Raw genomic sequence first — 12,927 nt, forward strand, 5'->3', positions numbered from 1 at the left:
GGCGGCGCGGGCAGCCGGGACGCGTCTCCTCTGGCGCCGGGGTCGCCGGGGCCTCCGGTGCCTCCGGTGCCGTCGTCTCCAGCGCGCGTTCTTGGTGCAGGTGGCACAGCTTTCCGCGCCGGCCGGGCTCCCCAGATCACGGGAGAGGCTAATCTCGGGTCTAGACCTCCCAGCGGCAGAGAGGGGCTAAACGGCTCCTCCACTTCTTGCCATTCCCCCAGCTCCTCACCCCAAAACGAAAACTCCCAGGCCGGGCAGAACCTGATCACCTCTGCCTCCTCCCAGCTGCGCTAATCCTGCGAGCGAGGGAGGCCCCCGCGCCGAGGCGGTGGCTGGCAAAGGGGAGTGGAAAGGGAGGATGGATGGGGCCGAGGGGTGGGGTGGCGATGAGGGGGATGTAGGAGGGGGTGTCATTTTCTTTTTCTTTCTTTTTTTTTTAAAAAAAGTATTTCTCTCGCGAGAAACCGCTGCGCAGACGATACTTGAAGAGGTAGGGAAAGGAGGGGGCCGCGGGAGCCGCGGCAGAGACTGTGGGTGCCACAGGCGTACAGGCGGCCACCGCTGGGACAGCTGCGGGCGGCGCGGGGCAGCGGCTGCCGCGGGCAGGACCGACGAACAGCCGCCGCCGCCTCGGGAGCCGGAGCCGCCGCTTCTCCAGTGGGTGCCGCCAGGGTCCCGACTGGGGTCGGGCGGCCACCGGGGGCTGGAGCTGCAGCCAGGGAGGCTTTTGCGTTTGCGCCGCGCCGAGGGCAGGGACAGGGACTGGGTGAGGGGCTGTCCCGGAACGTCCGCAGCTGGCGCCGGCCCTCCCCTGCCTGACAGCTTCCTGGCCCGGGGCTCCCGGTGCCGGGCTCCGCGTCAGATGCTCGGGGGGCGGTGGCAGCGCCCGGAGCCGGCCGGGGACGGCGCGGCGGCTTTCCAGCCCCGCGGCTTGGCGGAGAGCACCGTCCGGGAAGCTGGGGCGTCCGAGCGCGCGTCGCGCGCCTTTCGTGCCATTAAAAAAAAAATGAACCCGGCGAGCTGGCCCCGGGGTTTCGAACCGCTCGGGACATGGGTACTTGGAGGCGCGCTTTTCGGGCGGCGTCCGGGAGGCCGAGAGGCGGCGGGGGCCTGGGCTTGTCGGCCAGCTGTGGACCAAACGGTCTTCACTTACCCAAAGTAACTGCGCCACGCTCAGGCGGCGCGCGGGCTGGGCTCGGGAACGGGGACCCCAGGGCTTCAGCATCCCGATGCCCTCAACGTCTCCCCCGCCTCGGCGGTTTGTCTGTTGCAGCTGGCAGGGGCCGCCTGAAGCGGGAGCAGCGCCTGGAGAAGGCGGGAGGAGCCCGGCCCGGGGGACGGGCGGCGGGAGAGCGGGACCCCGGCGGCGCGGCGCGCTTGAGGGCGCAGCGGCGGCCGCGGATCGAGCCCGGGGCGCGGCGAGAGGCTGCGGGAGCCGGCGGCCGCTCGGCATCATGCGGCGAGGAGGGCTGCTGGAGGTCGTCCTGGGATTTACCGTGCTCCTAGCGTCCTACACGAGCCATGGGGCCGACGCCAATTTGGAGGCTGGGAACGTGAAGGAAACCAGAGCCAGCCGGGCCAAGAGAAGAGGCGGCGGAGGACACGACGCGCTTAAAGGGTAATGGAACGGGCCGGCTCCTTTGGCGTGGGTCTCGCCTCCCTCCTGTCCCGCGTATCAAGACCCAGAGGGAACAGACAGGGCCGATTCTTGACACCGGAAAGATCCTTGACGAGATCTCCCGGGGGCACCTTAGAAGTGCAGTGGCCCTCGCCGCGAGGCTAAACCGCTTTGCTGCAACTCTTTAAGGGTTGCTGCTCCAGAGGAGATGTCACGGTGAAAAGGAATCTTGGGCCATTGTCGAGGCCGATTTTTGGAGGCGAGAAGGGTTTTTTGAGGAAGAAGGGGAGGAGCTGCCACTGAGAGGCGAGGAGAAGCCCATTCCTTTCCCTTCAGACCAATTCCGGTTGTGTTTAGGGGAAAGTGCTTGCCTCTTGGGCACCTTTGCAGATGCTCTTTTGGCGAGCGGGCAAGGAAGGGAAGGGATTCTAGTGACAGAAAGAGAAGACACAGTCAGTGGTTGGCTTTCCACGGAGTTATGCTTATTAAAACAACGGGCTGGTTTTTCTGGTTGACACTGCCTTCCTGATGTCTGCACTGGAAGCGGAGCAGGGCAAAGTTCTTGAGAACTTGGGTTCTTTAGGGTTGTAAGGGGCTCTTCATTTCATTGGGAGCAGTCATGCTTATGTGGCGGGTCTTAAACAGGATTTTTTTTTTTTTTTTAAATCGGTGATGTGTGTGATGGACATGCAATTGAGCATTTCACGGGCTTTCTAACAGCAGGAAATATTTAAACGAGGCAGGTTGATTGTATGAGGACTGCCAGTTCCCTGAATTGGAGAAGGGTGGGAATACGTTTCCTGTAAAATTGTTCAGATGGAATGAAAATCTGTCTTTGTGAGATTGTTTAAATTCAATCCCCCAAAGGAGGAGTAGGATGAACTGTAAATGAACCATTTTATCTTCTTGGAGGAGTCTGTTAAGTGAACCCAGAGGGTATGCACACACAGAGATTTTCTACTAAGTTCTTTTGATTCTCATTGTTGGTTCTTTTCGAGTAGCTCTGTAGCTTGATTATATGATCCTGATCGTCAGGTGATGGTGTCCAGTCCGATATGTGGCTGAACATTTCCTTTATTCCTTTCTGTTATGGGCTGTTTTAATTATATATATGTAATAAAATTTGTGTTTGTATGGCCCAAGTGCAGGAAGAAAAAAAGGGAGTAAACTGAATGGACCAGTTTTTTGAGTCTTGGTCTAGACCAGGGACAAGGTGATTGTCAGGGCCAAGCGCTTCGGCTGTGGTAAAATATGCATGATTTTCTGGCCCCAGGAAATAGTTATGATTAATTTAGTTCCATCTTGGCCTTTGTGGAAAATAAATCCAGGATTCCAACAGTGCTGGAAAGGAAATTTGCTTATCATGTTAAGCCTGATTCTGATCAGGCAGCCGACATTCATTGCTGTGCAAGGCCCACGGCGAGTTCTACAGATGGACTAAAAGTCTGATTTTCATACGTTCTCAAAAGGACCTGATTTGGTCTAGTATTTTTCCTTAAAGAAACATATTTCTGCTATTTATATTATCATAATAGTTCAGCTTGATGGCATTGCTGCTATAGCAAGAGAGGAAGTAGGGTTTGATTTTTTGGATAAAAGTCTGCGAGGAGACACATCAGGCCTGGCCAGACATTTGTCTCATCCCTTTGCTAACACCAACCAGCTTGTTTCCTTGGGAGGCACAGACTCAGTGTGAAAACAGAAACAGCTTTACTTTGCTGCTTAGCAGAATGTCCATAGTTTTACTCACACCACCACTTATTTCTCTTGGGTTTTGCATTTTTTATGGTTACAGGGCAACACCTCTCTGTGTTCTTCACAGGATTTGGTCACTAACATGGATGTTACTCTATTGCAAACTACTCGTAAAGCCTTCCTAAAAATGTGTTGTTAATAGAACAGTAATTATGAGTGTGCTTCATTTTGTTATCTATAAGACTTTACATAAAGAATTAAAAAATAATTATAATTAAAATTTGCAGTATAATATATCATATACTAATATAATATAAAGGTTTTCATTTTTAGATTTCTCATGTTATCTATAAGGTTTTATATCTATATATAGGTATATAGATATAGACAAATGGGGAGGTAGAAAACAATAATTTAAAAGGATATACAATTGAAAGTATTTCCCTCTTACCTCTCAGACACCATTTTCATACATTATAGGCATATATATGCATATTCAGATATATATATACATATGTGTATGTATACTGTGTGTCCTATTTAATCCATGCAATATACTGTACATACTGTTCCAAACCTTACTCACTCCTGTATATCTTTAGTGCATCCATCTGTTAATTTTTATGGACCTACCTTGTGCATTCTCTTGGTGCATAGAATCCCATAATGTGGCTGGAACAGTTCCCTAATGGTGGCTTTCTGAATTAGATTAATTTTTTTTTTGCTATTCCCCAGTTCTCCTACATGCCTGTGTGTGTGTACATGTGCAAATTTATATGTGGTGTAAGTTAATAAAAGTAGAACTTCCAGGGACACCTGGGTGGCTCAATCGGTTAAGCGTCGACTTTGGCTCAGGTCATGATCCCATGGTTTGTGGGTTCGAGCCCCACGTCAGACTCTGCGCTAACAGCTCAGAGCTTGGAGCCCGCTTTGGATTCTGTGTCTTCCTCTCTCTCTGCCCCTCCCCCACTCATGCTCTTTTTCTCTCTGTCTCAATAAGAAATAAACATAAAATTTTTTTTTAAAAAAGTAGAACTTCTGGAGAAAATGTTTTCCCATAGATTTTAAACAAGTACCAATTCTGCTTTTAAATCTGAGTAGCATTTAAAAGGTATTCTCTCTGTGTATGGCTCTTACGGTCTCCCATGAATAAGTCTTTTAACCATGCCCTGCTGTATAAATCATCAGGAAAAGCAGTTGTGGGTAACGTTTTTCCAGTTATTGCTTAAAATTTCTATTTTTTGCTAGTTAAAATATCACCAGCTTGAAAACTAACCTCTTTGACTACAGGAAAACCTTTTGACCATTTTGATGGCAATGCACAGTTTCTGAAGCGAAAGTGATTTGTAACCCCAAGTCTGCCTGATGCCCAGTTGGTGGCAGCAACTTTCAGCACCTCACTAATATTTCCTCTGGTTAAAATGTGCTTTAAACTCACCAGTGTCCGCAGGGCACTGGTCTCGTCTCTTCCACCAATACCGCCTTCTTGTCTTTCTCTGATGTGACAGGTGACTATGGAATTTGCCTTGGTTGACTTCTTGAGATATGTATCCCTTTGCTGTCTGCACCCCCGCCTCACCGACTAGGGACATGCCTAGCTTTTCCCTCTCAGGGAGTGTACTTCTAGCTTGTCTTCTTCTCTTCCATCCTGTTGCAGGTGGTTTTTTTTTTCCCCTTCCCACTGGGCAGCAGAAGTTGTTCCACAGTGGAAATTTAAGCATCCTCAAGTTTCTTCCCAGCTTTCGCTGTGTTTTCTTAGACTAAATTGCCAATTTCTGTTTTTACAGGAAATCCTTTTTTTATGGAATGAGTGTGGTCCCCATTCACTCTGCAAAAATTGCATTTTTCTCTATTTTGAAAGGAGAATTTTGGAAGCTTCAAAAATGTTTTCAAATAATACATGTATAGTAGTTTTCCTTTGACTGGGGCACTGCTTAACGTGTGTGAAGTGACTTTATGAAAAATAATAAAATCCTAGCTTTATTGTTCAAATTTCAAGAGTTTTTCAAAAACAAGAGTTTTTCTCAGCTGGGTTCTTAACTTCTGTGATTAGGCAAAAAGTGTGAGAGACAATTCAATTTAAAAAAAACAGCTCGAATAGCAGTAATTAGGAACCGTTTATCCTAATAAATAAATATTTACATATAATATATTATATATTTTAATTATATTACATATAATATTTTATTTATTTTATTATACATAATACTTATATATAACAAATTAATTATGTTAATTTATAGAATTATATGGTATTGTTATTTTATTATATATTATATATAATAAATATTGTTAATATTGCCGTTTTGCTTTAGCTCTCAAACAAGAAAATACTGAAGTTTCCTGTCAAAGGGGGAAAATATCTCTAGAGTGAAACCCTTTTTCCCCCAAACCTCTGATAAGACAGACTGAGAATTTCCATCCTTGTTGCCTGGCTCATAAGTGTATGAGACTGGGTGTATTTCACACAATTTATCCCCTTGTGCGTAATTTTTTGGTCTTTGTTTATTTGTTTACTTTTTCCAGAGGTCTTGTTACCAGGAAAATACACACGGAACAGTTCGTACACAGGGTAGATTATGTGATGGCAAACTGCAAGGGATTAATTACACAGAAGTCTGTTATTCAAACAAAGAACTTTTAACAGGGGACACAGAAAAAGTTCTGTAAACTTTATAAAGTCCACTTACTTTACAAAGAGGACTTTAAGACGTCATCTGAAGTCAGGTAGGCTATATTATGGGGAAACAACTCTTGCAGCGGTATGGCTTGTCCTTGTATTTATTGAAAAGGTTAAGCTAAAACATTGCAATACCGTTAAAAAAATGCATTCTTAGGGCACCTGGGTGGCTCAGTCCGTTAAGCATCTGACTTCGGCTCAGGTCATGATCACACGGTTTGTGGGTTTGAGCCTTGCATTGGGTTCTGTGCTGACAGCTCAGAGCCTGGAGCCTGTTTCAGATTCTCCCTCTCTCTCTGCCCCTCCCTCACTCGTGCTCTGTCTCTCTCTGTCTCAAAAATAAATAAAACAAGAAACATTTTTTAAAAAGATATTCTTAAATAAAAGTTTTTAGCAATTCCAAGTTTTAAATTAGAGATGGACACAAAATACTGATTTACGTGACTCACTTTGTAGCATTTAAGACATAGAGGTTGTTTACAAAAATACGTAAGTTGTTGGTATCATATGTTGATTAAAACATACATCAGCCTACCATGAGATGAGGTCGAGGCTGATGGAAAAGGAAGGACAGACATCCCTCCAAGCTTATTAGGAATTTTAAAGATCACTGAAACACTCCTTTGTTGTCTTGTATAGCTGATGATTAAAAAGATCATATTATTATGCCAGTGACGCTTATCATGCAAAATACTGAACAAATTATTGGGGTATTTACCCATAGTTTGTTTGCTTTTTCCTTCATTAAACTGAACAACTGATTTGTGAAGTTTAACCTTTGTTTTCTATGTGAAGATAAAATTTATTTTTTTGGAAATAGAAATAAACTATATTAACAATTTCTTTGCATCTAGAAACCAACCCCACAAGCAACTTAGAATTTTTTTCCAATGAAATGTTTTAAGAAAGCTGAAATCAGTTAATACATCAGGCTGGAGTTACATGGCAGGCATTGTTAAGCTTCATTTTCCCATTAGATTATTAAGTCATCAAAGGCAGGACTCCTATCATAAGCGTTTGAACACTAACTGATCATTAGATGGGATTTCAAAGAGTTCATTAATTCAGGAAGTCTTGATTGAATGCCAGCCTGAATTCAGCTCTGTGGAATGCAGAGACATTAGCCTGTAGCCTGCAGGAGCTTCATATTTGGTAGGAAAATTCAAACGCATTATGGGAAGAAGCAGGAGACAATGGAAAAGTAGCAGAGGGCATGAGTATAGGATTAAGTAAAAACAAATAACAGCAGGGGTGCCTGGGTGGCTCAGTTGGGTAAGCATCCAACTCTTGATTTTGGGTTAGGTCATGATCTTATGATCCATGAGATTGAGCCTCGCATTGAGCTCTGTGCTGACAGTGTGGATCCTTCCTTGGGATTCTGTCTCTCCCTCTCTCTGCTACTCTTCCCACAAAATAAATAAATAAACTTAACGGTTATAGCAGTAGGAGGGACTTTTAGATGACATTTATGTCCCAGGTGCTGCTCTCAGTGTTTTACATCTGATAACTCATTTGATGTTCACAGCATCTCTATGGGGTGGGTCCTTTTATTAACTTTTATCGCTGTGAGAGCTGAGGCACACAAAGATTAAGTTTTAAGGACAAATTCTTTTTTTTTTAATTTCTTAAGGTTTTATTTATATCTGAGAGAGAGAGAGAGAGAGAGAGAGAGAGAGAGAGAGACAGCAGGGGAGGATCAGAGAGAGAGGGAGACACAGAATTAGAAACAGGCTCCAGGCTCTTAGCTGGCTGTCAGCACAGAGCCTGACACGGGACTCGAACCCACGAACCGTGAGATCATGACTTGAGCCAAAGTTGGACGTTTAACTGACTGAGCCACCCAGGCACCCCAAGGACAGAGTCTTAATATTACTTTTGTTTCTCCATTAACTTTAGTTCTGGTTTTGGTTTTTCATTCCACTGGTCAAAAATGTAGGACTAAGCCTTTGGTAAAATTCCACTTAAAAGTCATAATATTCCTTCATGCTAGTTCACACATCCCACGTATAGTTAATAATGCACTAATATTTGTCAAACAAGAAACTTTACTTATAATTTCTACAAAGACACTAATAAAACACAGAAGGAATTATAGAATGTCAGAGTTGGTGAGTTCTTTGGATGGCACGTGTATTTTAATGTTATGTTATGTTATATATTTTATACCTTGAAACTTTACTAAGAGTGGTAGGTAACCATCACAGGTACTCTCCTGCATTGCCCATGGTTCTGAGTGGGACATGTTCCTTGTGATGTCATTCAGAATCTCTTGTTCTGATGTCCCATGTGAAAAATTTCTTTCAGAATAGAGTTGGAAGAGATGTTTCTCTTTTCAGGGGAAACTGTTATGTGTGTTAAGTTTTTACCAATATGACAAATTTATTTAATTCTTTGTTTCATTTTTTACCATGGTTGCCTTTAAGGTCTGAGCCATTAATATAATGTAATTTTTACATTAAATTGCCATAATAATGGTAAATATTAGCAAGCTCTGACATATCACTCAGTATTGCCCTTTATATATATTAATTCTTTTAATGTATAAATTCTTTATGAGAAATAATATACCTACTTGCCCATTTAATAGATGAGGAGACTGAAGGATACAGAGTTTCAGTAATTCCTCTGGGGACATAAACTAGTAAGAGAGAGAGGCGAGAAATCTGGCTTCATAGTCAGTGGTCTTAACCAGTATATTTTACTGCTTCTAAGTTACAATAAATCTTACACGTGGTAAGTTTATTTCTTTCTCCCATACTCTTGATACCTTCATTTCCCCAGAATCTTCCCTATCATTGCTCTGGGGAAGACTCAACGTCGAATTAAGGCAAATGCAGTCATATGCCAAAGGAAGCATCACTGTGGGAATAGGATTCAGCAGAAGAGACCCCACAGTGAAAGCCCATCAGGGTTGTCATGCAGTGGCCCAAGCTGCCTATTTCTTTTTTTTTTTTTTAATTTTTTTTAATGTGTTTTATTTATTTCCAGGAGAGAGAGAGAGAGAGACAGCGTGAGCAGGGGAGGGTCAGAGAGAGAGGGAGTCACAGACTCTGAAACAGGCTCCAGGCTCTGAGCTGGCAGTCAGCACAGAGCCCGACGCGGGGCTCGAACCCATGAACCGCGAGATCATGACCTAAGCGAAAGTCGGACGCTTAACCGACTAAGCCACCCAGGCGCCCCTGCCTATTTCTGTGCCTATTTCTGTAAATGGGATTTTACTGAAACAAAGCCATGCCCGTATATCATTGGCGTCTGCTTTCCTGCTGCAGCTGCAGTGTGGAGTAGTTACAACAACGCGTGGTGGGCAGAACTAAATTATTTGCACCTTAGCCCTTTACAGAAAAAGTTTGCCAACCTCTGGTCTATGTGATAAATACATGACCATCTACTAGGACTGAGAACTTTTGGAAGGCAGAGTTCTTGTTTGTTTTATTTATCACTAGGGATACTGAGGAACGGGGCATGTATAAGCATTCAGTAGACAGTATCTGAATGACCAATTTTGAGATTGACTGGTAAGGAAAATTGCATAAATTAGAGCATGGAGGAAACATGGGAGAGAAATAAGGAAAAAAGTGAGTGAAAAGCTGTGAAGGGAAATGTGTGAAGGTATTGAGGGACATTGAGTACAGTTGGGCAGGGTTTGCGTGGCACACCTTCAAGGGGAACAGTTCCTAGTGTAGCCTAGGAATGTAGTGCCCCCTGGATTTGTGCAATATATAGCCACCTGTGCTTGTCCATAGATCGTGACGCCGTCAAGAGTGGGAGAGGAACTACTATCTGATTTCTGTGAAAGGTGAGGATGGTGAACTCGTAAGAGAGTCTAAGATGGGAACATGATTGGATCTTTGCCACTCTGACAGATGTGTGAAAGGTGTGTGGCTTAGAGGTAGGGAGGCCAGAGGCAGGGAGATTGGGAGGCTAATAGAGGGGTGAGGGTGAGAGTGGCTGATGGCCTGAGCAGTCAGGGTGGGTGAAGAGAAGGCTCATGTGATGTTCCAGAAGTAACATGAGCAGTACTTGACCACTTGGTTGGTCAAAAGGAGGGGCAAAGGGGAGGACACACCTAGGATGCCCCTGACCTCCAGGCACCTTAAAACGTATTTATTATACATAAAGACATTATAGCACTGTTCATGAGAAACTAAAGAGAAACAACCATTCCTAGTTCCTCTACTATAGGGAAACAAGCTATTTTCCTTTGTGAGTGTTTTGATTTTCTTATTGCTATGTAACAAGTCACCCCAAACTTAGTGGCTTAAAACAAGAACAATTTTATTATTTCTTATGATTCTGTAGGCCAGGAATTTGGACAGGGCACAGTGGGGAATCTTGTCTCCGTTTCCCACAGTGACTGATGGGGCTGGAATGAGCAAGATGACTTCTTCACGTGTATTTCTGGTTTCGTGGACTGGTGCCTGCAGCCCTATTTACTTTGGTGCGGTGAATCTAAATGGATGGACAGATGAGGGGGGAAAAAGGAAGCAAAGAGCCACTTGTCAGGCTCTGCTGGGTGCTTTCCAAATTTTAAAGCTCTCTTAGGCAGCCTCCTGCCTGGACCTGTCCCTGGGGATGGAGCCACTGAGTGTGATATTTTTTTCAAATGGAGCGCCAGGTGCAGTTATCAGTGTCTGTTGGGCCTGGATCTTGAACAATAGCCTCTTGACCTCTGATCACATGCTTCAACCCTATGTGTTGACTACAGAACTGACTTGAGTGTCTGAGGGCTAGCTGGAGGGGCTCAAGTGTATTATCCCTGTTGGCTGGGTTCCTCGGTTCTCTTCCATCTGGTCTCAGATCGTCACCTCTGTGTGGCATCTCCGCATAGACTCTCCAGCCACACAGCCATACTTTTTACAGTGTACCCCAGGATTCCAGGAGCACAAAAGTGGAAGCTACCAGACCTTCTTCAAACTTAGTCTGGATGGGCATGGTCTGGAATTCCAGGCAAGTCACAGGCCTCATCCAGACTCAAGGGCATGAACTAATATACCCTTCCTCTTGACGTGTGCATCAGCATGTGTCTGCAGAGAGGGGAGGAATTTGAGAAGACATCTTTGGAGACTAGCTAAAACAGTAAGGGATTAGGTTTTTGAGAAGGTCATCGGGTGTTTTAATTCTCACTTGGTGCAGTCCCATTGACTTACCTCTTCATTGGAGATACCGCATTGTATTTTGCTACTGTAACTTCGGAATGAAAAATGCTACATGAACAATGTAGCCTCATGATCTGTTAGATTAATGTTAAGGACGCTGTTCTTAGCTTGTCCACACTTCTGCATTTAAAAAATTCACACAGCCCAGGAATAAGATTACAGTCTGTATTCAACTGGCAACTTTTGTTTTTTCAAATATAAGAATTTAAAAACTCCTAAAGTCCCCCCACCACCGCCTTTCCCTTTAGCTTCTAAAACAGGGACAGATTTAATGTGTGATCTTTTTATTGACTTAGGTATTTTGTGTATTTTGCCTTCCTTCTGTATGAGATCTCACTTTCAACTTCTATTAGTAGCTTCCTTTTCATATATCTGTTGGTGTAATTTGCCTCAGAAACATTTTTGGGGGAATCAGAGATTATAGCTGATCAATAAAAATAGATATGCAGTTGCCAATAGTTGGTATTAAAGTGAACTCTGTTATTTCTGTTGTAAATGGAGCAGACATACTGTTAATAGAATTAAGTTAACCTTAAGAGTACCGTAAGTTTGGATTGTGGATCCTCTGCTCTATTATATCAAATCCTAGTTTTAACTTCTTGCGTCTTTACCACTTTCTCAAGTGGCTTTTTTTGTTGAAATTATCGGCTGAGTCTATTTATTCAGCCCTTCCGAGCGGAAGGGAGAGAGGAAAATTCCCTATCTCCACCATTCCCAGCCAAAGATGTATTCCAGACGGCAAGCAGGCTCCGAGTTAGGAGAGCTGCTCCATGAGACAAGTGATTTGGTTCAGTGTTTTGTTGAAGGGTTGTGAATTCTTAGACCATCAGTCATACTTACATTCAAATATAAGTATCCAAACACATCTAAGTCCAAATATAGTACAACCATTTTATGATGTTAGTGTTGGGAGGAAGGATTTATGTGGGCCCTATGGACACATTATGTCTGCTGTTAAGTTCGTGGTTTTGAACTGAAGTATAGGAATATCTCTATTAATCAAGGGAATGTATTCCAGAGACGGGGTTTTGTTTTCTTTTGTTTTTCTGTTTCTTCTCCTTTGCCCCCTTCCCCTTCTTTTTATTTCTTTACCATCAACATTTTCTCCTTCTTCTTTTCTTCATTCTCCCCCTTCTTCCTCCCCTCCATCATCACCATCATCATCATCATCATCATCACCATCTCATCTCATCTCATCTCATCTCATCTCATCTTTCTTTTCTTCTTTTTGCAGGTAACTGCAGAATTTGAGCTATAAGTAAAATAGGGAGGATAGGAATATTCAGTAAGAGTTAAAACATTAAGAAAAATAAATTCTAAGTAAAATGTTAAATTTTTACTCGTCAGTCTTGGGATGTTTGAAAAGAAAAAGCAGAGGTAAGAATTTTATTAGGAGAGGGAAGGAGAAAGATTAAAGGAGGTGGAAGGAGAGGATTGGGAGAAAATTCTAGGGTGGAGAGCTATCCTCCAGGGACCTGGGCTAGACAGAGCAAATGATGAATTCTGACAGATAGGAATGACAGCCCCCTCATTCCAGGTGACCTGTGGCCTTAACTGGCCTCTTCAGGAGACTAAGGGCTTCTGGAGGAGTCAAGGCATTGAAGAGACACTTAGATGTCAGAAAAGATCCCTGCGAAAACATTTAGAGGGATGCAGTGGAAAAGCACGTTAATCCATCATGTATGGTGAATCCATGTATATGGTGCCACGTCAAGTGTGGTACATCCCCATTTCCCATGGATAATGGTTTATTGTTCACCCTTCCTCCTATCAGTTGC

General features: G+C 43.9%; 1 protein-coding gene across 1 annotated transcript in view; it reads left to right on the forward strand.

Annotated features, from left to right (window-relative positions):
- Positions 1 to 358: 358 nt before the first annotated feature.
- The window catches only part of FBN1 (fibrillin 1), a 240,142-nt gene continuing 227,573 nt past the window's right edge, over positions 359 to 12,927 (forward strand). The window contains 5 exon segments of the mRNA XM_039218035.1: positions 359 to 397; positions 447 to 551; positions 553 to 608; positions 610 to 657; positions 1,274 to 1,618. Coding sequence (XP_039073966.1) covers positions 359 to 397; positions 447 to 551; positions 553 to 608; positions 610 to 657; positions 1,274 to 1,618 — 593 coding nt within the window.

This window comes from Hyaena hyaena, unplaced genomic scaffold, assembly GCF_003009895.1.
Source record: "Hyaena hyaena isolate Hyena2069 unplaced genomic scaffold, ASM300989v1 scaffold_730, whole genome shotgun sequence".
Lineage (NCBI taxonomy): Eukaryota > Metazoa > Chordata > Mammalia > Carnivora > Hyaenidae > Hyaena > Hyaena hyaena.